This window comes from Bufo bufo, chromosome 4 (genome assembly GCF_905171765.1).
Source record: "Bufo bufo chromosome 4, aBufBuf1.1, whole genome shotgun sequence".
NCBI lineage: Eukaryota > Metazoa > Chordata > Amphibia > Anura > Bufonidae > Bufo > Bufo bufo.
The window spans coordinates 252229404-252256435 of record NC_053392.1 but is presented as its reverse complement, the minus strand read 5'-3'; the positions used below and the strand labels follow the sequence as shown (position 1 = coordinate 252256435).

Below are 27032 nucleotides of genomic sequence, written 5' to 3'. Positions count from 1 at the left end.
TTATCACCCCTAGATGGCAGCATATAACTAACCATTGAAATATCCATAGGAAATTAAAGAATAAACTATAAATTCCCATGTACAATAATGTAAATATTAATTATGTAACAGCATACATGTAATTCTATAGTACAAACATTTTAGACAACTGTATGCTTCCAAATTTATGGCACAAGTTTGAAGTGTTTTTTTTTTTTTTTTACCTGTTCCATAGGACTGGGTCCTAGTGCACAAAGCGAGGTCCACAAAGCCTTCGTTTTTACGCATTTTGTGTGGAGGAACTCAATTGGCCTGAACAGAGCCCTGGCTTCAACTCCATAAGGCTGGTGTTAAGGTATTTTTCTGGTGTTTTAGGCCACGTCTACACGACGACATTTGTCGCACGACAATTTTTATAATGGCAGTCTATACATTCAAGATAAATTTTTCTCCGACTGTTGCGTCGCAGTCGCAGCATGTCGCATGTTGCAGTGCGACACCATAGACTGCCATTATAAAAATGTTGCGCGACAAATGTCGTCGTGTAGACGTAGCCTTAGGCTACTTTCACACTTGCGGCAGAGTGATCCGGCAAAACGTATGCCAACTGATGGCATTTGTAAGCCTGAACAGTCAGAAAAATGCATTGAAATGCGGGATCAGTCTTTCCGGTGTAATCTGGCAAAACGGATCCGGGATTTATTTTTTTCACCTTTTTTTCGGTCTGCGCATGCACAGACTGGAAGGACGGATCTGGCATTCCGGTATTTTGAATGCCGGATCCGGCACTAATACATTCCTATGGGGAAAAAATGCTGGATCCGGCATGTCTTCATTTTTGTTGCCGGAGATAAAACCGTAGCATGCAGCGATTTTATCTTTTGCCTGATCAGTCAAAATGAGTCAACTGAAGACATCCTGAACAGAATGCTCTCCATTCAGAATGCATGGGGATATAACTGATCAGTTCTTTTCCGGCATTGAGCCCTTTTGACAGAACTCCGTGCCGGAAAAGAAAACCGCTAGTGTGAAAGTGCCCTTAGATGGGGACTGTGGTTTTTAGTGGCTAACGTTTTTGCAGTTCCATATTTTGCATAGAAGTCTATAGGAAATATTAAATGCAGGAAAAAACAGGCTTTTTTTTGGTAGCAGCATTTTTGTTTCAAACTTGGTTTTATTTTTTCAGTCAGTTTTTAAAAGCGAAAGAAAAATGTTTTGTGGCTAAAAAAATAAAAACACTTTAAAAACACCTTTAAGATTAATTGGAATGCAGAAAGCAAGTCAGACCTTCTTGCTGAGCATCAGAGTCTAACCTCACAAACGCTCTTTTGACTGAACGTGCACAAATTCCCAAAGATACTACAAAATACTATGTAAAGCCTTACCAGAAGACAGCAGGTTGTTATTGCGAATATATAAAATATATATACAAGCTCATGCAGGTGTTAAGGTCAGATGTCCACCTACTTTTGGCCAGAGTACAGTGGAATACCATATCAGGTGTCGTTCTGATGCAGAACTAATGGGGTCATTTATCAAACTGGTGTAAAGTAGAACTGGCTTAGTAGCCCACAGCAACCAGTAAGATTCCACCTTTCATTTTTCACAGCTCCTTTGTAAAATAAAAGGAGGAATCTGATTGGTTGCTATGGGCAACTAAGCCAGTTCTACTTTACACCAGTTTGATAAATGACCCCCATAAGTGTATTAATAAATACTTGACAACTTACAACTTCCTCTGAATTTGGATTTGCATAACTAAATGCTAAGCAGAGGATTACGGCTAATAAATCCTACAGACAGCTGTTCGAAGAAGAAGCGACATTAACATGTGCTCTTCTGTACTAAACGTTCAAAAATCGCTAAATGTATAGTAGACATATTTCTTATAAAAAATTACGAAATGGTGGTTAACCGTTGAAGGGACCCGGCTCATTTTCTTCTATACAAACGATTGCCTCTTTACATCACACGTCCGGGTCCAACAATCAGCACGCTGCTTCTTTCATATATGGATGTTTTTAAGAAAATCTTCATCATCGCCTTCTAGAAGAGTTGGCGTTTGCTCCAGGTCCGCATGTGACTTATAAAGACTCTGTCCCCTCTGAAGGTCCAAAGATGTCAACTGCCCGCCTTTGTGCATAGTATAGAAAAAATAATGGAAGTCTCTACCATAAAAGTCACATGACACAGACCAGCCATACTGAGGCTGTGCGTAGTGACGGGTGCGGAAGTGTGGAGGGGAGAAGGTGACCGACATGAAGCATCCGCCGGGGGCGAGGACCCGACTAACCTGTACAACATAAACACAGGTGTAAGAGACATGGAAAGCAGCGCTATAAATGAAGCAGTCAACAACCAGCAATAAAAGCAAACACATTTTAGTCTGTGTTCATTACACAAGCGATGCAGAGGCGAGACGGAAAGGTGTATTATAAAATCTATAGGCAGGTACATGATGGAGGACCTGAGATAAGACGCAGAGCGGGCAAAGCATTGGGGATGCTGAAGCTCATAAACTTGTATTCTTACAGGGAGGCAGAGAGAAGCATGTGTCTGCCCAAATAAAAAGATGCCCAAAGGCAGCTTTGTTTCCATGACAACCTCACCAGACAAAACTCACCATTGCCTTTGTTTCCATGGAAACTAATAGGGCCACCGATTTGTTTAGTATGAAAAACTCCACCTCTCATCACATTACATAGGTCAGAGGTCACCCGTTACAAAGTGCTTATCTTAAAAGGATAACGCACAAAATGTAAAAAGGCCAATGCAGCAATGTTGCAAACGGGAAAATGGAGCATGAATGTTAAAAACATGCAATATAAGTACTACTAGCCCCTTCCCAACAATTTCAATGGTGCAAACTGCAAGTAAAATCCATCATTGTAAGATACATTTCCAGCACTCCCACAAAACGTTTCATTCTCTGGCCTGTTAGAAGGTCCGTGACGTAAAGTGTCAAGAATGTAATCTTTTTACCAGTGACTGTATTTGAGAGTTATAACCTCCCTTGTGATCCTTCGCTATGTCATGTGACCAACACTAAGGCCCTGATTTATCATTCACTCCAGAATTCTGGCAACAAAAAGGTGCAAAATAGGGCTTTTGAGACTTTTTTTTGCACTGGCTTGCGCAAAATCTAAGCGCTTACGCAAAAATGCAAGACTTTTTACATGCACTTGCGCAAAATTTTGCGCAAAAACTGTTAGGTTTAAGGACAAGCCAAATGTATCAAGTAACATGAGATAAATGTGGCATAAAGATCTCCAGCACAAAACAGACTTCAAATATTGTCCTCATGATACATTCCCCCCTAAGTCTCCAACTGACACAGCATGTTGTGTGGACAGGAAGTCAGGTTCTCCATTCATTTATACGAGAACCTAAATGTGAGCGTCATAATAGAGAATGGAGAAACTAACTTCCTGTTCACACAAGAAATGTGTCAGTTGGAGAGTCTGAGTGTCTGTGAGGACCAGAAGGATAACTCACATATACTGCCACCAGCAAGAAGATTACCTTCTCTACAATGGATATCAGATGCTCAATTCTAAAGGACTAGAGAATATTTTTTGGAAGTTTTTCATTATCTCTCAGTTTTGAGGCATTTGTTGAATAGCATACTTACAAACCGTTAAAAAGTCTAAATTGGAACGGTTCAACTCCCCCCCCAAGAAAGCCTCCAAACCACCCACTTTTGGACAGGGTTTGCGTAAGCCCTTCACAGATAGTGCTGTCTGAACAGTGATTAAGACTACACATTGCAGTGCAGAGGGATGATGTGTTTTTTTCCCCAGGTTTCAGGTTTTTACCATGTTTACCTAGATATCTGCACTGGAATTAAGCTTTATTTTTTTCACTTTTTAGTAATAAAATTGACAAATTTAATTTTTGATATTTATATATCAGGATATATATATATATATATATATTAGGATACCTAAGACAGACTAGAATGTATGTATTCATGAATACATATACACTGGTCAAGCAGAATTACAACATCCACTGTTACATAACTGGATGAATTCAGACAGGCGGTTATATAATATTCTTACATTATTTCAATCCCAAACAAATTCTTCTATAAAATTCCGATTTTCAAATAAAACTGACTTTTGCTCTACACAAACATAAAAGCATCACCTGTGGTGTGCCACTACACTTTGCGGTCCTTCACGCTGCATGCGGGAAAATGGAAACGTTAATATTTAAAATACCGTCAACAATACATCTCAAGCAGACCTTGGCAAGTAGACAGAGGAAAAATACATTCCAATATAAAGGGCAATGATACCAATCAGGTAAAGGGTAGAAGGCGGCAGAATGTGACTAGTAAGAGAGCTGTCAAACAAACAGCACCACCTAGTGCACAACATGCAGAATTACAGCAAGACTTGTATCAATACACACAGAAGACATTCTGGGGCAAATTTACTAATTGTGAAAATAATTTACTTGTCGTAAAATGTGATAACACTTAGTGCACTTATGGGCATAATCTTGCATCAAGTCATAGACCTACTTATGAAGCAAATGCACCAAAACAATAATGCACAGTGTCGGTTTTACAGCTCAACAAGAGGCCATTCTTTATCGGAAAGGAGATTTAAGATGCGACCTTGGTGCAAAATTAGCCAAAAGTGGCTAGCCATGCACTAAACGCATCACCCTTCAGGCGTGTACTGGAAATACTGGACATTAAGAACCGTCATTACCGTCTGGGAGTGCAGCGTCTGCTTTACCAGGCTAGAAAATTGATTGCTAAATACTGGCTCAGACCCCATCGAGGCCAGAATTCCTGAACAGAATGACTGATATCCTTCGCCTAGAAAAGGGAGTATATCTTAAGAGGCAGTGCCTGGAAAAGTTTAACAAAATTTGGGACAAATGGGTGGACTATAGGACTGGTGCAATGTAATTAGGCCTCTCACGGTGGAGCTGCTTCTATAAGAAGGCAGTATAGCGTTCTGTGTACATGTACTCGTGCCTGTGAATGTAAGTCCCGCTGGGTCCACAAAAAATGCGGACAGCACACTGTGTGCTGTCCGCATCAGTATGTCCGTTCCGTAGCCCCTCAAAAAAAATAGAACATGTCCTATTCTTGTCCGTTTTAGGCATCGGTACAATGGATCCACAAAAAAAAAAAAAAAAAAAAAAGATGGCATACGGATGTCATTCATTTATTTATTTTTTGCGCACCGCAAAACACATAGGGTCGTGTGCATGTAGCCTTAAAGTGTGAAGATAGAGTTTCTGATCATCTGGAATTCATTGCGTCTGAAAATTATCCTGACCTATGAATGAACTGAAGACTTGTCTGAAATGTTTGTGGGAGACCTTGTCCATGGTTATCTGATAGAATGAATAAAGAGACTTGTCTGAAATATTTGTCTATGGTATTGGCCCACTTATTTGTTGGAATCCTTATGACCTGTACATAGTCTGCCAAAGTCATCTTGGGATTCTGATTTATTGCGGGTCTGGGAATTAATAACAGATAAACAAGATCTACACAGTGACCCTTCTAGATTGCATATGCCGGCTACATGCCACTAGGGGGCGAGGCTCTTTGGTTAAACAGTATAAGGCCCCTTTCACACGAGCGAGTTTTCCGCGCGGATGCGTTGCGGGAGGTGAACGCACAGCATCCGCACGGAATCCTGACCCATTCATTTCTATGGGGCTGTTCACATGAGCGGTGATTTTCACGCATCACTTGTGCGTTGCGTGAAAATCGCAGCATGCTCCTCTTTGTGCGTTTTTCACGTAACGCAAGCCCCATAGAAATGAATGGGGGTTGCGTGAAAATCGCAAGCATCCGCAAGCAAGTGCGGATGCGGTGCGATTTTCACGCATGGTTGCTAGGAGACGATCGGGATGGAGACCCGATCATTATTATTTTCCCTTATAACATGGTTATAAGGGAAAATAATAGCATTCTGAATACAGAATGCATAGTAAAACAGTGCTGGAGGGGTTAAAAAAAAATAAAAAAAAATCATTTAACCACTTCCCATCTGGGCCCTTTGCCCCCTTCCTGACCAGGCCAAATTTTGCAAAACGGACATATCTCACTTTATGTGGTAATAACTTTGGAACGCCTTTATTTATCCAAGTCATTCAGAGATTGTTTTCTCGTGACACATTGTACTTCATGATAGTCATAAATTTGAGTCAAAATATTTCACCTTTATTTATGAAAAAATCCCAAATTTACCCAAAAATGTAAAAAAAATCGCAATTTTCTAAATTTCAATTTCTCTGCTTTTAAAACAGAAAGTGATACCTCATAAAATATTTATTATTTAACATTCCCCATATGTCTACTTTATGTTGGCATCATTTTGGAAATGTCATTTTATTTTTTTAGGACGTTAGAAGGCTTAGAAGTTTAGAAGCAATTCTTCAAATTTTTAAGAAAATTGCCAAAACCCACTTTATAAGGACCAGTTCAGGTCTGAAGTCACTTTGTGGGGCCTACATAGTGGATACCCCCATAAATGACCCCATTGTAGAAACTACACCCCTCAAGGTATTCAAACCCGATTTTACAAACTTTGTTAACCCTTTAGGCGTTCCACAAGAATTAAAGGAAAATGGAGATCAAATTTTTAAATTTCACTTTTTTGGCAGATTTTCCATTTTAATCAATTTTTTTCTCTAACACATCGATGGTTAACAGCCAAACAAAACTCAATATTTATTACCCAGATTCTGCGGTTTACAGAAACACCCCACATGTGGTCGTAAACTGCTGTATGGGCACACGGCAGGGCGCAGAAGGAAAGGAACTCCACATGGTTTTTAGATGCCATGTCCCATTTGAAGCCCCCCGATGCACCCTTACAGTAGAAACTCCCAAGAAGTGACCCCATTTTGGAAACTAGGGGATAAGGTGCCAGTTTTATTAGTACTATTTTTGGGTACATATGATTTTTTGATCATTCAATATAACACTTTATGGGGCAAGGTGACCAAAAAATTGCTTGTTTTAGCACAGTTTCTATTTATTTATTTTTACAGCGTTCACCTTAGGGGTTCAGTCAAGTGACATTTTTATAGAGCAGATTGTTACGGACGTAGCGATACCTAATATGTATACTTTTTCTCATTCATTAAAGTTTTACACAATAATAGCATTTTTGAAACCAAAAAATTATGTTTTAATGTGTCCATGTTCTGAGAGCTATAGTTTTTTTATTTTTTGAGAGATTTTCTTATGTAGGGGCTCATTTTTTGCGGGATGAGGTGACGGTTTTATTGGTACCATTTTGTGGGACATACGCGTTTTTGATCACTTGGTGTTGCACCTTTTGTGATGCAAGGTGACAAAAATTGCTTGTTTTGACACAGTTTTTTTTTTTTTTTTTTTTACGGTGTTCACCCGAGGGGTTAGGTCATGTGATATTTTTATAGAGCTGGTTTTTACGGACGCGGCAATACCTAATATGTATACTTTTTTTTATTTGTTTCACTTTAACACAATAATAGCATTTTTGAAACCAAAAAAATTATGTTTTAGTGTCTCCATGTTCTAAGAGCTATAGTTTTTTTATTTTTTGAGAGATTTTCTTATGTAGGGGCTCATTTTTTGCGGGATGAGGTGACGGTTTTATTGGTACCATTTTGTGGGACATACGCGTTTTTGATCACTTGGTGTTGCACCTTTTGTGATGCAAGGTGACAAAAATTGCTTGTTTTGACACAGTTTTTTTTATTTATTTTTTACGGTGTTCATCCGAGGGGTTAGGTCATGTGATATTTTTATAGAGCTGGTTTTTACGGACGCGGCAATACTAAATATGTCTATTTTACTTTATTTTTTCTATTTTAATTTTTTTTTTTTTTATTCCTAACTTGGGAACTTTTTTTTTTTTTACATGTGAAACTTTATTTTATTTTATTTTTTCAACCCTTTATTTTTTTTATTTTTTTTTACACTTTTTGTCCCCCATAAGGTCATACAAGACCTCTGGGGGACATTTACTTCACTTTTTCTTTTTTTTTTCACAGTTGATTTCTCCTGTAACTGGGGCTGACATAGTAGCCCCAGTTACAGGACAAATGCACCCCTATAGAGGCTGTACAGCAGCAATCCTGCGCTGTACAGCCTCACAGCAGGGCTGATCGAGGTCTCTGAGAGACCTCACACAGCCCCTGCACTCTCCGGTCCCGGCGGTCACATGACCGCCGGGCCGGAACAGGAAGCGCACAGCGCTTCCTGCTCTGCAGACACAGCGCTCGGTGAGCGCTGTGTCTGCAGCGATCGTGAAGGCAGGGACACCTGGGCACTGTCCCTGCCTTGTCTTAGGGTTGCCCTGCTGTCACTGACAGCGGGCAACCCGATCAGCAGCTGCACGATTAGCGTGCAGCTGCTATTTCTGACAGGACGTTTTAAAACGTGCTGTCAGAAATAGACGTCCACCCATAGGACGTTTATATCCTATGGGCGGACGTGAGGCGGTTAACTTACCTTAGTCCACTTGATCGCGATGCCGGCATCTCCTTCTGTCCCCTTTACTGAATAGGACCTGTGGTGAGCATTAATTATAGGTCAAGGACCTTTGATGACGTCACTCCGGTCATCACATGATACGTCACATGATCTTTTACCATGGTGAATCACCATGGTAAAAGATCATGTGACGTACCATGTGATGACCGGAGTGATTTCATCAAAGGTCCTTGACCTATAATTAATGCTTACCACAGGTCCTATTCAGTAAAGGGGACAGAAGGAGATGCCGGGCCGCGATCAATTGGACTAAGCTGAGTTAAATGATTTTTTTATTTTTTTTTAACCCCTCCAGCGCTGTTTTACTATGCATTCTGTATTCAGAATGCTATTATTTTCCCTTATAACCATGTTATAAGGGAAAATAATACAATCTACAGAACACCGATCCCAAGCCCGAACTTCTGTGAAGAAGTTCGGGTACCAAACATGTGCGATTTTTCTCACGTGAGTGCAAAACGCATTACAATGTTTTGCACTCGCGCGGAAAAATCGCGGGTATTCCCGCAACGCCCGTGTGAAAGAGGCCTAAAAGCTGGAACTTTTCAGCTAACGGCTGGAGCTCATCTGCAATAGGAAGCTTTGTGTAGAAATGGTTTCTTGATCGACAATAACTGCTTTTGCTGAAAAGGGCTTCCCAGCTGATGTGTCAATGTCCGATGACGTTACCTCAATCGGTGATGTAAGTTTCCTCTCCTTTGTATATATATTATACTCACAGGCTAAAAAAAATGTCCCCCATATGCCCGGGCCCCTCCCTCGCACTGAATATACTTACCTGGCTCCCCGCACCGCTGCTTCTCCCCGTGCATGGATAAAAACCATCCGGTGTTGGGCAGCCAATGGCAGACGGGGACGAGCCTCCCTAGAGTCACCCACGATGCTAGGGAGGCTCAACCCCGTCACTGCCTGCTCCCTCCCGACACCGGGTGTTTTCAGCCGCGCACGGGGAGAAGCAGCACCGGCGGTGCAGGGAGGCAGGTAAGTATATTCAGTGTGAGGGACCCGGGTATATGAGGGACATTTTTTAGTCTGAGATAACCCCCTTTAACTTGCAAAAGAAGGACAGACATTTGCCTGATTATTATTGCAATAATAAGAATATGTAGAAGTAGAATTTATTCTGAAACACCTGTGTGCAGTCTCTCCTTAAAGAGTATCTGAACCTGAATCTTGCTCTTATCCACAAAACGTCTATCTATTAGAAAGCGCTGTAAAAATAGTGTGTGAGGGAGGGGTATGGCAGTGCTCATATGTTACTATTGTAGAATGGTGTGGAGAAAGTAACAGCAGGATCCGCGGCACAACCACAATGCACGGACACTGCCCTAACCTGCTCTTTACACATTTGTTTGGGGTCCTAAGGTCAAAAGAGTGTACAAGACTAAGGGGATGTTCACATAGGCTCTTTTACAGGCAGAATTTGGCAGATGGAGCGCCAAAAAGCCACCAGGCGGCCACATGGTCACTGCCTCTCACTGTTTTCAGTGGCAGGCCATGCTGCCGTTCATGCAGCCACAGTTTATAGCCGCGACTGTGCCAAGAAAGGACCTGTCTTCCCTGGCTCCGTTGCGGCCATAAGACGCAGCTTCCCACTGAAAACAATGGAAGGCGGTTTCTGACAAGTTTCTGTTGCAGAATCTGCCACAAATTCTAAGGCTCCATTCACACGTCCGCAAATGGGTCCGCATCCGTTTCGCAATTTTGCGGAACGGGTGCGGACCCATTCATTTTCTATGGGGACGGAATGGATGCGGACAGCACACAGTGTGCTGTCCGCATTTGCGGAGCGCGGCCCCGATCTTTGGGTCCTCAGCTCCGCAAAAGATAGAACATGTCCTATTCTTGTCCGCAGCTTGCGGACAAGAATAGGCATTTCTATAGGGGTGCCGGGTGGGTGTGTTGCGGATCCGCAATTTGCGGGTCCGCAACACACAACAGACGAGTGAATGGAGCCTAAGACTAAGTGTGAATTGACCCTAAGGGCCGGATTCATCTGTCTTGCTCGCCATTAGCAACCAAACAGAGCAGCTCTTATTTTGTATTCTTGAAAATTAAAGCTGTGCCGTGATTAGTTGCTATGGGCACGGACACTTACTTTTAGACAGATTTGACCTTAAAGGGAACCTGTCACCGGGATTTTGTGTATAGAGCTGAGGACATGGGCCGCTAGCACATCCGCAATGCCCAGTCCCCATAGCTCTCTGTGCTTTTATTGTGTCAAAAAAACGATTTGATACATATGCAAATTAACCTGAGATGAGTCCTGTCCCTGACTCATCTCACGTACAGGACACATCTTAGGGTAATTTGCATATGCATCAAATAGTTTTTTTTACACAATAAAAGCACACAGAGCTATGGGGACTGGGTATTGCGGATGTGCTAGCGGCCATCTAGCGACCCATGTCCTCAGCTCTATACCCAAAATCCCGGTGACAGGTTCCCTTTAAAGAGGACCTTTATACAGCGACGCCCAGGGATCTCACTGCACTTACTATTATTCCTGGGCGCCGCTCCGTTCTCCCGTTATATCCTCCGGTATGTTCGGGGACTTGGTTATAGTAGGCGGAGTCTGCCCTTGTTCTGCTGGGCGTCTCCTTCTCCTAGGCTGTAGCGCTGGCCAATCGCAGCGCAGAGCTCACAGCCTGGGAGAAAAAAAAACTCCCAGGCTGTGAGCTCTGCGCTGCGATTGGCCAGCGCTACAGCCTAGGAGAAGGAGACGCCCAGCAGAACAAAGGCAGATTCCGCCTACTATAACCAAGTCCCCGAACATACCGGAGGACATAACGGGAGAACGGAGCGGCGCCCAGGGATAATAGTAAGTGCAGTGAGATCCCCGGGCGCCGCTGTACAGGTCCTTCTCAAAAAATTAGCATATTGTGATAAAGTTCATTATTTTCTGTAATGTACTGATAAACATTAGACTTTCATATATTTTAGATTCATTACACACAACTGAAGTAGTTCAAGCCTTTTCTTGTTTTAATATTGACGATTTTGGCATACAGCTAATGAAAACCCCAAATTCCTATCTCCAAAAAATAGCATATTTCATCCGACCAATAAAAGAAAAGTGTTTTTAATACAAAAAAAGTCAACCTTCAAATAATTAAGTTCAGTTATGCACTCAATACTTGGTCGGGAATCCTTTTGCAGAAATGACTGCTTCAATGCGGCGTGGCATGGAGGCAATCAGCCTGTGGCACTGCTGACGTGTTAGGGAGGGCCAGGATGCTTCGATAGCGGCCTTAAGCTCATCCAGAGTGTTGGGTCTTGCGTCTCTCAACTTTCTCTTCCCAATATCCCACAGATTCTCTATGGGGTTCAGGTCAGGATAGTTGGCAGGCCAATTGAGCACAATAATACCATGGTCAGTAAACCATTTACCAGTGGTTTTGGCACTGTGAGCAGGTGCCAGGTCGTGCTGAAAAATGAAATCTTCATCTCCATAAAGCTTTTCAGCAGATGGAAGCATGAAGTGCTCCAAAATCTCCTGATAGCTAGCTGCATTGACCCTGCCCTTGATACAACACAGTAGACCAACACCAGCAGCTGACATGGCACCCCAAACCATCACTGACTGTGGGTACTTGACACTGGACTTCAGGCATTTTGGCATTTCCCTTTCCCCAGTCTTCCTCCAGACTCAGTCCACTGCTTCCGCAGGTCCCCCAAGGTCTGGAATCGGTCCTTCTCCACAATCTTCCTCAGGGTCCGGTCACCTCTTCTCGTTGTGCAGTGTTTTCTGCCACACTTTTTCCTTCCCACAGACTTCCCACTGAGGTGCCTTGATACAGCACTCTGGGAACAGCCTATTCGTTCAGAAATTTCTTTCTGTGTCTTACCCTCTTGCTTGAGGGTGTCAATGATGGCCTTCTGGACAGCAGTCAGGTCGGCAGTCTTACCCATGATTGTGGTTTTGAGTAATGAACCAGGCTGGGAGTTTTTAAAAGCCTAAGGAATCTTTTGCAGGTGTTTAGAGTTAATTAGTTGATTCAGATGATTAGGTTAATAGCTCGTTTAGAGAACCATTTCATGATATGCTAATTTTTGGAGATAGGAATTTTGGGTTTTCATGAGCTGTATGCCAAAATCATCAATATTAAAACAAGAAAAGGCTTGAACTACTTCAGTTGTGTGTAATGAATCTAAAATATATGAAAGTCTAATGTTTATCAGTACATTACAGAAAATAATGAACTTTATCACAATATGCAAATTTTTTGAGAAGGACCTGTATATGTCAGGATACTTAGTTCACAATGTTTGGACCGATGAAAGGTCCTCTCTAAATGTATTTTTACATCAGCTCACAGCAGAGGTTATATTAATGGATTGAGATCTTATTTTATTTTTAAACTGCTGCTGAGCTTTCAAATAACTTTTGATATATCATTGCAGCATATCAAAGGTTCTGATCAGTGGGGGTCTGAGTGCCAAGACCCCCCCCAATGATCGCTAGAACAAGGACTTGCATGTCACACACTCTCCACTTGCTGCAGGAGACTGAATCGTGACAGGCCCATAGACTTTCTATTGTGGCAGTCCCGTGCAGCATGGGGAAATTGGACTATGCAAGTACCTCTCTCTCCTCATTCTATCGATCGACAGATCTCCACACTCAGTCTCCCATTAATCAAACCTTCGATATGTCTGTCACTATGGCATGTCAAAAGTTTTTTGAAAGCTCAGTGACCCTTTAAGCACGAATTCACATCTTCCACCTTAGGCTGGTTTCACACATGGCTTTTTTTTCCTTCAAGAAAAACTCCTAAGGCTACTTTCACACTGGCGTTTTGGTTTCCGTTTGTGATATCCGTTCAGGGCTCTCACAAGCGGTCCAAAACTGATCAGTTTTACCCTAATGCATTCTGAATGGAAAAGGATCCGCTCAGAATGCATCAGTTTGCCTCCGTTCTGTATCCATTCCGCTTTGGTGTCAGTCTGACGAAACTGAGCCAAACGGATCAGTCCTGAGACACAATGTAAGTCAATGGTGTTCATGACGGATCCGTCCTCCTTTGACTTTCAATGGTGTTCATGACGGATCCGTCTTGGCTATGTTACAGATAATACAAACAGATCCGTTCTGAACGGATCCAGACGGTTGTATTATCTGAACGGATGCGTCTGTGCAGATCCATGACGGACTCGCACCAAACGCGAGTGTCAAAGGAGCCTAAAAAAAAAAACCTCACCAGAATATAAAAACTTTCACTTCTCCTTCCTGCTGGATCCACTTCTGGCTTTAGCTTCAAAAACCACGATGGAGATTTAAAAAAAAGTGTGTGTATAACCACCCTATTAGTTTTCAAGGATTTGCTGCCGTTTTCATCCCACATCATACCTTGCCTGACACATCAATGTTTGACTTCAATAAGGAAAGAGACGATTACTCTTACCGGTAATTGGATTTTCCAATAGCCTCCACAACGGCACTCCAGGAGGGTGTCCCCGCCTCCCCAGGACAGGAAACAACGTAGAAGCTTAAGTTTAAAAGGCCCCCTCCCCTTACCTGCTTCAGTTAATGAGATAGGACTCTGTTAGTTAGTTGGTGCAAAACTGTATTGATACAATGACAACATAACAAGAGTAACATAAACATTCCACATAATTTATACCACTTGGGTAGGGAATCCAGTGCCGTTGTGGAGGCTATTGGAAAATCCAATTACCGGTAAGAGTAATCGTCCACAACGGCACTCCAGGAGGATTAATAGAGAAAAGAACTTTAGGGTGGGACTACTGCAGATAAAACTTTTCTGCCATATGATAACTCATGACTTCTGAGTATATCTAACTTATAATGTTTAAAGAAAGTATTTGGATTTTTCCATGTAGCTGCTGTACATATTTAGTCTACTGAGGCCGAGGCGTTTTCCGCCCATGAGGCCGACACAGCTCTGGTAGAGTGTGCTTTTATCCCCTCAGGAGGGGTCAAGTTCCTCTGTAGATAGCAAAATTCGATGGTGTTCCGGATCCATCTGGATATAGTGCTTTTGCTTGCTGCTGATCCTTTGCGCTGCCCCTGATATTGAAGGAGGAGATGGTCCGATTTTCTGAATGTTGCTGAGATTTCCAGGTACGTTAGTAGACATCTCCTGACATCCAGGTTATGGAATTTCCTTTCTAGGTCTGAGGTTGGATTCTCACAAAAGGATGGAAGTGACACCTCCTGTTGGCGGTGGAACCTCGAGGCCACTTTAGGTAGAAACATTGGGGTATGTTTAAGAATGATTCGGTCTTCTAGGATTGTAAGATAAGGTGCTTTACAGGAGAATGCCTGGATCTCACCTACTCTTGGCTGATGTTATGGCCAACAGAAAGGTAGTCTTTAAGGACAGAAGTTTAAGTGAGATCCCTTCCAACGGTTCAAAGGGGGCCTCCATTAGGACTTCTAGCACCAGGTTCAAATCCCATAGGGGAATGGTTGAATGAATGAATGGGCATTTTCTGAATGCTCCTTTTATGAACCTCTTTATTAATGGAAGGTCTGCCAATTTTACATCAAGGAAGCTACTTAATGCTGAGACTTGTACTTTTATAGTGTTGGGTCTGAGGCCCTTATCTAGGCCTGCTTGTAAAAAGTCCAGTATGAGTGGAATATTTGTCTCCTGATTGTAGTATATTCTATCTCCTGCAAACTTTAGGAAGGTTTCCCAAGTTCTCTTATAGATTTGAGAGGTAGAGGCCTTTTTACTGCATAGTAAGGTAGATATTACGGAATCTGATAGACCCCTTTGCTGTAAGTGGACCCGTTCACTTTCCAAGCTGTTAAGTGGAGGTTTGCTACCTCTGGATGAAGTACCGGCCCCTGCCGTAGTAGCCCTAGATATGATGGGAGAGACCAGTATTGACCTGCCGACAGATTGTAGAGGAGGGGAAACCAGGACCTTTTGGGCCAAAAGGGAGCGATAAATATTAGTTGTGCTTTCTCTTCTATTATTTTCATTAGCACTTTTGGAATTATGTTGTACGGGGGAAAAGCGTACAGGAGATCTTTTGGCCATGGACAAGACAGGGCGTCCACCATTAGTGGGTGGTCCCTGTTGGAGAGGGAACCGAATAACTCGAGTTGTCTGTTTCTGTGGTTTGCGAAGAGATCTACTTTTGGTTGTCCCCATTTGAGTGTTATTTGCCTGAACATGCTGGGATCTAGAGACCACTCTCCCCCTTTTAGAGCTTCTCTGCTGAGATAGTCTGCTATTTCGTTTTCCTCTCCTTTTAGATGGACTGATATAAGGGAATTTATATTCTTCTCTGCCCAGCTGAAAATTTCTCCTTTCAATTTCTGTAGCTTTTTGCTCCTGGTACCCCCTTGTCGGTTCAGGTAGGCTACGGTAGTAGCATTGTCGGACAGTATCTTTACATGACGGGTTTTTACGCCCGGAAGATGTGTTAGCGCTTCCCATACTGCCGATAGTTCTCTTACGTTTGAAGAGGCTGCTGACATCTCTGGACTCCAGGAGCCTTGGATTACATGATTCCCTGCATGGGCACCCCAGCCTCGGCTGCTGGCGTCGGTAGTTATAATAATTTGGTTTATCGGTCGCCAAAAGACTCCTTTTTGGAGGTTCCTTTTTATTTTCCACCATAGGAGAGATATTTTTACCTTTAGTGGAATTTCTACCTTCCTGTTTAGAGAGCCTTGTTCTCCGTCCCAGGTTTCTAGGAGGAACTTTTGCAAGATTCTCGTGTGATGTTGTGCCCATCGTACTGCGGGAATAGTGGATGTTAGATGACCTAACAGACTCATGATGTCTCTTATGGTTACTTTTTTTGCTTTGCAAATATTGGAGACTTTTTGACCTATATTTATCTATTTTTCTAGAGGTAGGAAGGACATGAGATTGTGAGAGTCTAACAGTATCCCTAGAAATTTTTTTAGTTGACTGGGAACTAAGTCGGATTTTTGAATATTTATTAGCCAGCCTAGCTCGGTCAGTTTCTCCTGCACCAGCCGTAAATGATCCCGGAGAACCTGAAGAGATGAGCCCGCTACCAGGAGGTCGTCTAGATATGGGACTACCAGGATACCTTGAAGGTGTAGGAACCCTGTCACTTCGGCCATGATTTTTGAGAAAATTCTTGGGGCGGATGATATCCCAAAGGGCAGGGCCTGAAACTGGAAGTGAAACTCCCGATCTCCTAGAACAGTGATGGTGAACCTTTTAGAGACCGAGTGCCAATCTTCAACCAAAAACCCACTTATTTATCGCAAAGTGCCAACACGGCAATTTACCCTGAATACTACAGTCCAATATAGTACATCTTCTATGTACTTTATCATTTGGCTATAATAACCTGCCTACATTTAGTGCGCTGCTTGTGCTGTACATAGTGCGCCCTGCGCTGATGAATGGCGGGTAAAATCTAAGGCATATTGGTATGCCTTAGACTTTTTCCAGGGTGCGGGTGCTCACAGACAGGGCTCTGAGTGCCGCCTCTGGCACCAGTGCCATAGGTTCGCCACCACTGTCCTAGAAGAAGGGCTATTCTGAGGTATTTTTGGTAGGCTCTGTGTATGGGCACATGGTAGTATGCGTCTGCAAGGTCTATAGTTACCATGTAACAATCTATGGGTAGGAGATTTACTGTGGATCTGATCGACTTCATTCTGAATTTTTTGTAGGTCATATGTTTGTTCAGTTTTTTTAAATTGATTATCAACCTGAAGGACTTGTTGGGCTTTTGGATAAGGAATATGGGGGAATAAAACCCCTGCCTCTCCTGACCTTCTGGGACTGGTACAATGACTTCTTTTTGTAAGAGAGATGATATCTCCGACTCTAAGGCTCGTTGGCTTTCTGTTTTTTTTACAGGCCTGTTGATAAAGAAATGCTCTGGGGGGGGGGGGGGGGGGGGGTATTGAATTCTAGCTTGTACCCCATGGATATGGTGTTTATAATCCAAGGGGCGGACGAGATCTTCTCCCAAGCTGAGGTGAACCTCCTTAACCTGCCCCCTACTTGATGCCTGGCGTCATTGACTGACCTTAGAGGTGGACTCGGGGTTAAAAAGAAAAACTCTACCTCTCCCCCTGGAGGATTGCCATCTATTAGTGTTTCCTCTTCTCTTTTGGTCTGTTTTATTGCCCCTTTGGCTACGAAAGGACCGACGTTGTTGGTAGAATTTTGATTCTGCTGGAAACCCTTTCTTTTTGTCAGACGCTTTCTCTAAAATGTCCTCCAAAACAGAACCAAAAAGCTTATCTCCCTCACACGGAATGGCGCATAGCCTACTTTTAGAGCTAGCGTCCCCCGTCCAAGATCTAAGCCACACAGCTCTTCTTGTGGAATTGGAGAGGGCCGCGGATCTAGCATAGTTTCACCAGATCCGCTGACGCGTCTGACAGAAAATTACACGCCTGTTTAAGGGTAGGAATTGAAGCTAGGATTTCTTCCCTAGAAGTTCCCACAGCCAGGTGTTCTTCCAATTGGTCTAGCCATATAGATAGGGATCTTGAAGTGCAGGTAGCTGCTATACTGGGCCTGAGCATGGCTGTGTTTGTCTCCCAGGTACGTTTTAAAAGTCCCTCACACTTTTTATCCATGGGGTCCTTAAGCAGGCCCATGTCCTCAAAGGGGAGACACGTCTTTTTGGAAATCCTGGCGACCGGCGCATCAATTCTAGGTGTTTTATCCCATTGGACTGAATCCTCTTCCAGGAATGGGTATTTCCTCTTAAAGGAGACCGGTATTAAATTCTTTTTCTCCGGATCCTTCCATTCCTTTTTAATTAATGTTTTGATATTATTATGGACGGGAAAAACTTTCCTCTTTTTTTCTCCCAGTCCCTGGAACATCTTGTCCTGCACGGACTGAGGCTCCTTGGTCTCTTCAATTTTCATTGTGGCCCTGATGGTCCTTAATAACCTCTCGGTCTCTTCTGGGCTACAGAGGGGTTTCCCTGATTCCTCCTCAGAGGATCCGGATTCCTCAAGAGACGCTACCTCACCCTCTTCGGAGTCAGGCTCAGGCTGATGCGACACCTGGGATTTTTGCGAGGTGGAGGGCTGAGGAGAGCACGGAGGGAGTCTAGCAAAAATTGCTGAATTCACCTCCTCTTTAATCATACTCCGGATGGATTCCAGAAGAGAGGGCGATTCATCCGACACTATCTTGTCCGTACATTTAGGACATAGTGATTTTTTTGTTTTGGAGGGTAGGGATTTTTTACACACAGCACATCTCTTTTTAGAGAAAGAGTCCCCAGATCTTCTGGTGCTGGTATCGTGGCCCTGAAAGGTAATTGAATCTATTTTAGGGCATGTCCGTAATAGCTACACTACCACCAGCACCACTAGTGAGGGAACGTGGGAAATCGTCTGTAATAATCCACCCCCCCATCCGGATTAAACATAAGGGAAGGAGGCTTACCGGGCTCTGGGCGGCAGGATCCACAGGTTTGCGAGTCTCAGGAGCTTCCACGGGAGTCGACATGACAGCAGGTGAAGCAGGACGCCGACTCCTCGCTTCCCCGCTCTATATCCGCCAGTCCTCTGACGTCACACGCCACCGGAAGTGACGCCGAGGACTGGCGAGCTCACTTCCGCCTGTGCGTGCGCATGCGCGCTTGATCCCTCGTCCCTTACCGAACAGAAGGAACGGAGGCCCGTGGCTGCCTTCATAGACGGACTTATGCCTAAGGTGCAGGGCAGTCCGATACCCCCACCTCTGCACGGCCCTCCCAGACAGGGGAATCCTCCAGGCCGTGCACTTTACCTCCCGCCGTAGCAGGAGCGGCTTCCACGCAATCCCGAGGACAGGAAACAACAAAACTGAAGCAGGTAAGGGGAGGGGGCCTTTTAAACTTAAGCTTCTACGTTGTTTCCTGTCCTGGGGAGGCGGGGACACCCTCCTGGAGTGCCGTTGTGGAGGCGCCGGGGAAAAATATAAATTAATAACATGATCCCAGTTCCCTAAAGCAGCCATGCTTTGCAGTGCCAATCTGACCTAAACCGATACCGTACCTCACTTAGCACCTTGTCCACAAGAGTAATGGTGTCCTTGGTAACTCTCCATGGATCTTTCTCATCCACCATCATAGCATCCAGCGTCCCCTTTTCAATAACCATGTCAAATGTTCCATCCGGAAACTGAAGATGGCGTGCGTCCATGACCATCCAGGTCATGTCTGCTACATTGGCATGTCTCTGTGCCATCTCCTTGATACATACTGGGGAGTAATCAATACTGACGAGAGGTCTCACGCCTTCCTTGTGCAGCGCAGCGCTCAGTGAGCTCGTACCACATCCTACAGGAAATAAAACATACGACTGTTAACATGGGGGGCACATTACTGTAGACTGTGTAGCCTGTTCATACTTCCTAGTAGCAAGACAAAAACTAATGTAGATGTCAATGGAAAACAGACCAAAGGCTTAAAGATGACCTGTCACCGCTCCTGACAGGTCTGTTTTATGTTGTGCCATTCCTTTATTATTCCTACTAGAAGTTATGAATGAATTGCTATTAGCCTTTAGTAAGGGTACAGAGGGGAGGTAACAAGTAGGGGGGGGGGGGGTGTACCTGCTCAGACCCACTCTATCCAATCAGTGCTGCCAGTATCTGCAGGTACACCCCCCCCCCCTCCCAAACTGGTTACCTCCCCTCTGTACCCTTACTGAAGGCTAATAGCAATTCATTCATAACTTCTAGTAGTAATAATAAAGGAACGGCACAACATAGAGCCATAAGAATAGATGCTCCAGAATTGTTATTACACGGGGAATGCATGAAGCCTTTAAAACAGACATGTCAGGTCCTCTTTAAGACATGCTGGGTAACTGGCTTTTGTCAAACCCAGCTGTTGAACATATCTACATCAAGTGACGGCACATAGCGTGACTATATATAATGCAGACTGCGGAGTCCCTATGTTTCAATAGTCCTGAGCCATAGGCACGCTATGTAATACCTCATACTGCATCATATTATGGAAAAAACACCTCTTCTGGAGGGGACCATATATTGTATTTGCTGTGGTGGTGTGAATGTCACTGACCTTTCTACATTCAGGGATGTGAATGAGGATATCTTCTGGCAGACACCCCGGCATATCCACTGCTTGACTGGCAGCTACAGATTAGTCACACACAGTGAGGACTGCGCACATGTGCTATTTTCAGAGTGCTGACATATAGGCACCGTCAGTATGGACGGGCTGCGGCAGCTGTCACAGAAGTCAGTGACGTACGTGTTAAGCATCTAGAAATAGCGCCATATGGGTGGATAATAAAACCTACAGATGAGACCTGGGGTCTAGGCAGCTCCTTAGTTTTGCTTTTTTACCATCAACAACTCTGCATATTTTGTGGTTTACAATGCTTGCGTTACTCCGCAAGTAACCAATCCGATTTTCACGCTTTTCTCCAGCAGCCCTATAACGAGAAGTTCTTTCATTATGTCCTATTAAGGCAAATGGATGTAAGAGAGGGGAGCCCCCCACTCCGTTTCCCCCCTCTACGAGGCAGTCCAGGTGCAAGGCGACTGGAGGATTAGAGGAGACCATAGATTTTATGGTTGTTTAATTCAATGGGCCAGTGCATGAGCGGATTTCATTCTAAGACAGCATTGCCCATATTATGCAACCTCGTTAAGGCTACTTTCACACTAGCGGCAGGCTGTTCCGGTGGGTGAACAGCCTGCCAGATACGTGCCGCCGGAGGACCGCTCCGGCCCCATTTACTATAATGGGGGCGGGCCGGAGTTCCGGCAGCAGCACAGCAAACATGCCGAGAGGCGACCGGAATAAAACTACGACATGTTGAAGTTTTATTCCAACCGCCTCTCAGCATGTTTGCCGTGCTGCCGCCGGAACTCTGGCCCGCCCTCATTATAGTCAATGAGGCCGGAGCCGACCTCTGGTGGCACGAGTGCACTAGCGGCAGCACGGATCCGGCAGGCTGTTCCGGTGGAAGGCTGCCGCTAGTGTGAAAGTAGCCTAAGAGGTGGACACAGAGCTCGTCTCTAAAAAACCCTTTACACAGGCAGAGAATCACTCCGATTATCGCTAACGAGCGTTCATAGTGTCGCTCGTTATGATGATTGGGCTGTGTAAATGTACCGCCGATTACCTGATGAACGAGTGAAACGCTCGTTCCTCTGGTAATCCAATAATTTGTGTGCACGCAAAAGTGGTTGTTTACGAGCAGCAGATCGTGCCCTGTAAACACGAGTCCTTATGAGGAAGAGCGATGGCATACTGTGGAGGAGATCTGTGCATGTAAACACAGCGGTCTCCTACACCAGCGATCAGCAGATTGTTGGGACGGAACGCTTCCTGCTGTAATATCGTCCCCTGTAAAGCCACCTTTAGGCTTCTATAGACCATATAGAAACCTCTCTTTGTGTCTTCTACAGAACCATAGGTTATTGCAGCACATGGCCTAGAATGGAGTCTCCACAATATGAGACTGAAGTAACTTCTATGGTTAGGCTCAGGCTGCATTCTACTCACCACTTCCATCAACTGTCAATCTAGCACAGACCCTCCAGCAGGCCCTTGGTGATCTTTAATTACAACCTGACCACGATGACATATCAGCTCATGACAGCTGCAGCATCGGTGGCCTCACCGGTCACATGCCGTACTTTCTGGTTTGCTGGTTGTATGACACGTGACCACAGACTGGCAGCCTTACTCATGTGCTGGACCAGCAACCTCTTCACCCAGAAGAACTGGCACTTCAGAAACAGGTTAATATATGTATATGGCCGTCAAGCCAGGAACATGGATTTAGGGTCGCTCATTCATAGCATTGATTGGGTGGATCCCAGTATTCTGATTTGCTTCTCTGTTCACACCACTAATTTTAAAGGGGTTGCAATGACCCATCGGTGATAGGCAGCTAACCCCTTTAAGGTGAGGGCTCCCTAGTTCTACTATGCAGTGCACTCAGTTGCTTGGCCCTCTTTACCTGGCAGAAGCCATGATCCAATGTTCTGGCTGCAACAGATACCACTGCAGCCAATCACTGGCATCAGCAGAATGTCAGAACAAATCTGAGGCTAGTGATTGGCTGCTGTGGTCACATGCAGTATAATGGACATCACTGGTGCAGCCAAAGCATTGTGTCACTGGTGCATCCTGGATCATAGGGGACTGGTATTCTCCAGGATTTAACAATTGATGGCCTAGGTCATCAATATCAGATCGCTGTGGTTCAGACACCCAGCACCCCCTCTGATCGGCTGTTCAGGAAGATCTACAGCTCTGTCTGCCGGACGGGGATGGTTACTGCACTGCAGCTTCCATTCACTTTAATAGGAGAAATGCTGTAGTAACCAGCCATGTCCATTACATAATGAAGGGAGAACAACTGATTGGTGGGAGTCCTGGGTGTCAGAGCCCCACTGATCGATCTGGATAGGTCATTAAATTGTTAAATACTGGAGAAACCCTTTCAAGTATTACTATTTTACAGGCTTCCCTTTAGTTTTCCCAAGAAAAACATTAAAGGGCATCTGTCAGCAGATTTGTACCTATAAAACCGTCTGACCTGTTGCATGTGCACTTGGCAGCTGAAGACATCTGTGTTGGTCCTATGTTCATATGTGCCTGCATTGCAGAGAAAAATGATATTTTATTATATGCAAATGAGTTTATAGGAGCAACGGGGGCGTTGCCGTTACACCTAGAGGCTCTGCTCTCTCTACAACTGCCACGTCCTCTGCACTCTGACAGGGCCAGGCGTCATCATGTTTTCACCGTCTGGTGCTGTCAGAGAGCAGAGGACATGGCAGTTACACATCATTTTTCATAGGTACCAATCTGCCGACAGATGCCTTTTAATTTGGAGAACAAGCATGGTACCCATCAATCAGCACACTATAGGCCAGTGGTGGCAAACCTTCAGCGCAGGGCGCACTATGTACAGCGCACTATATGTAGCCAGACTATTAGAGCTAAATGATCAAGTACATGGAAGATATACTATATTGGTATTTAGGTTACATTGCCATGTTGGCACTATGTGATAAATAAGTGGGTTTTGGGCACTCGGTTTGTAAAAGGTCCGCCATCACTGACATAGGGTATGGTCACATCCGGGTTCCTCCACCCGGCAGACAGATTCAGGTAATACAGCAGTGTGCACTAGTAGACAGTGTGGATACCGAGCACAAGTCCTCTGGTCCCGGGCCGCAGCTCTCTCCTCGCCAGGTGGGCGAAATCATGGTAATCCCCAAACCACTCGTGCCCGCCGGTCAGTAGGCGCTCCTCCTCCTGGTACCGGGAGTCCCAGTACTCCAGCTCCTTGTACCGGCCCGACATGTGTGCACGCTCCACGCCGAGTGATGGCGTCACCGGGGGCGGGGCCTGTTTGCGGCTTATCCGCGGCGCCGCCCCCTACTACATCCACGTGTCCTCCACACACGTCATGTGTGTGCAGCGCTGAGCCTTACCGCCCGTCCCTCCGGCTCTTCTGCCGCTTCCTGTTTCCGGCTGGCCCGGTGCAGCTGTCATACTCGAGCTGATGGCTCCGGCCGCTGCTGCCCGGAGGAGAGGGGCTCCGCCCGGGGGGCGCTCCACCCTCATGGAGAGTCTGCGCCGGGGATGGGAGAACAAGTTCCAGATTCTGATCGACCCCCGGTACACAGCGCTGCTGGGAGTGTGCCTGTGCCTGGCCGAGCTGGGGGTCACACACTGGGTCATCCAGAGGGTCCCATGTGAGTGTACAGGGTGACCGCTCGTGTAGGATACGGGTGTAATACGTACAGTCCTAATGTGCGATCTCTCCACAGACACAGAGATCGACTGGAAAGCCTACATGGATGAGGTGGAAGGGGTGCTGAATGGGACCTATGATTACATGAAGCTGCAGGGGGACACCGGGCCCCTGGTGTGAGTATACTGCAGGGGCCGACTGGCAACTTAAAGTGGCCCCATGCTGTAGGTGGATCCAAATTGACAGAAGGCAGGGCCAATGTAAGAAGGCGGGGCCAACAATACTGTAGTACCGCCCCTGCAGAACCAAATACCAGTGTTGTAGCTAGGATTTCCAGCATCAGGGCAGGGATTCGGCATGAAATCCTCTTGCCACTCAAATGTACATAAAGAACGCAGCACATTTTTTTACATTAAGGCTACTTTCACACTAGCGTTTTGTATTCCGTTCTGATGGTTGCACTCCCATCGTGGACAGAATAAAGGTGCAAGCAGCATTTTTCTGTCCGCAATGTGGTGCAGAGCAAGACCGATGTAAGTCAATGGGGACGGATCCATTTTCTCTGACACCATAGAAAACTGATCCATCCCCCATTGACTTTCAAAGAAGTTCAAGACGGATCCGTCATGGCTATATAAGATGCATGCGGTTGTATTATTGTAACGGAAGCGTTTTTTTGCAGAACCATGACATCCGCAAAAAAACGCTAGTGTGAAAGTAGCCTAAGCCACTCCTATAACTGCGCCCAATGCATAACTATACTCACCCAGTCCCACCTAATAAAATCTATCATAGGGTACACAGTGGTACCAATGCACCTTGTAATAAATGAAAGACCCAACTGGTCCCACCGCACCCAGAGTTTCGCTGTTGTGTCGGCATGATGTCCACTGGATCTGGAATAAGATCACTGTGGTGATAGAGCAAAAAGAATAGTCACATAAGGAAGGGATGGTAACTGCCCCTGTAAAATCCCAGATGGGGGGCGCTGTGCTGGTCCTGTACGACCAAGCCATGCCAATGTACAACAGGGTAATCGAGTGCATTTCCCCTTAGTGCTACCACACAGTACTAATACCCACATTGTGACCCGCTCACTGTAGTTGTGGCCCCTTCACAGTAGTTATGCCCACCTTTGTGCCCCTTCACAGTAGTTTTGTCCTCCTTGTGCCCCCTTTTGGCCTCTAGTTCCCTCTCCAGCGCCATAAAAAAAACAATACTCGCCTGTTTCCCTGATGATCGGCAGATCCTGCGTTCCCTTTTCTCCTGGCTGTGTAGGAGACTGATTTCCAGGCTTTCACGGCTCTTCCCACACAGCCAGAAGCGCGATGTGCGGCCTGCTGAGGAGCGCCGGAGCTCAGCTGAACGGTGAAACAAGGAGCGCACTGCTTCCTGCTTCACTATATAAAGGAACTGCCCTGTAGGGTCAATGGTATACTGGGTGTGACCTGTATAGCGATCAAGTGCTGAATGTTTTGGCTTCTCTTGCACTCTACAACTAGCTATCCAACTGAAATCTAGGGATATTATCATTTTGTGTATCTCATATACATGCACCCCAGGATCAGCCAAGGAGATAAGTAGCTGCCAGGCTCTTCTGGTGCCACTCGTCTCCAGGAGCAGTAACATTGAGCAGACATCATAGATGGAAAAATATTAACAGACCCCTTCCAAAAATAAACACCATCAGGGATGGACTGGGAGCTTAAAGTGGCCCTGGAAAAAACTAAACATGGCCCTATGTTGTAGGTGGGTCCCAGTTGATAGAAGGCAGAGCCAATAAAAGTAGTTGGGACCAACTCAAGTATGCGGGGCCTACAACACCATTTTGCAGCAGAAAATACCACCCCAGCAGAACCAAATACCAAAGTGCAGCACAAAATTCCTCCCCAGAAGATGCCCCATTGTGGTAGCCAGCAGCACGTTCTGTCTTCGTGTTCCCATTGCCTCAAGATGTTAATACAGTTGAATTTGGGAGTCAAGAGGGCAGCTGCCAGCCAGGTACATCATAAGTACTTGACACTCCCAGCTCTAGGAGCATCAGATCATTACTTACTATGCCGGTGGCCATGAGGAGGGCTCAAGTGGACCCTGGTCCTTGGCCCACCAGGAAGTTTCCATGTAGGATCAATGGCCAGTCTGCCCCGGAACACCACTAAAACTAAAGCTCATGATGAGCTGCCATAAGCCTGAAGATACAGAGCCAACCCTTGTGGACTGCTAAGTGTGGTATAGTCCAAGGCTGGAGGAGTCCCAGGATGTCTTTGTGGATTCTTTCTTATTATTGATAGTAAGTGATGGCATATTGGTGGGAACTGCACCACAGCCCCATTCCTCCCTCACTTTGTTCTAATGATCAGTGGAGGTGTCAAAAGTCACGGGGATTCCCAAGGTTGTGATAAGACATCATTTGCTAATGTGGAAAAATCCCTTTAAGTTAGGGCTCATGCCGTAGCTTTGGTTTGCATCCGATCTGCGTTTTATGCAGATTGGATGTGGACCCATTTGATCTCAATGGGGCTGCAAAAGATGCGGACAGCACGGTGTACTGTCTGCATCTGCACATCCGTTCCTGCAAATAAAAATAGAACATCCTAGGACATTTTTACAGAAATAAAAAAAAAAAAATGCTTGCATGCACTTGGGTGGTATCTATGTTTTGCGGACCACCAAAACACTTAAGGTCGTGTGCTTGAGCTCTAAAAAGGTTTCTGTTTTTGCCTTGTACAGCCTGGAAGTGGGTGACAACTTTGGTGTAATCTAGAGGCTGCTAAAACTTGCACTTCTGGATGTGGCAATAAAATCTTGTTGTGAGGGATGTCCTATTGATAATTTGAAACTAGTAAAACCATGGAACTC

The 27032-nt window shown here is 45.0% G+C and overlaps 2 protein-coding genes across 2 annotated transcripts in view; one reads left to right on the top strand and one right to left on the bottom strand.

Moving 5' to 3' along the window:
• Positions 1-1424: 1424 nt before the first annotated feature.
• Positions 1425-23904, bottom strand: EEF1AKMT4 (EEF1A lysine methyltransferase 4). Its single transcript, XM_040428513.1, has 3 exons — positions 23623-23904; positions 19476-19759; positions 1425-2272 (listed from the first exon to the last, which is right to left on the bottom strand). Exons 1-3 carry the CDS (start codon positions 23777-23779, stop codon positions 1985-1987), a joined length of 729 nt encoding a protein of 242 aa, XP_040284447.1. The 5' UTR covers positions 23780-23904; the 3' UTR covers positions 1425-1984.
• Positions 23882-27032, top strand: part of ALG3 (ALG3 alpha-1,3- mannosyltransferase) — a 20839-nt gene continuing 17688 nt past the window's right edge. The window contains exons 1-2 of the mRNA XM_040428512.1: positions 23882-24174; positions 24250-24349. Of these exons, the coding sequence (XP_040284446.1) occupies positions 23982-24174; positions 24250-24349 (293 nt within the window). The 5' untranslated portion in view covers positions 23882-23981. The remainder of the gene's footprint in view (positions 24175-24249; positions 24350-27032) is intronic.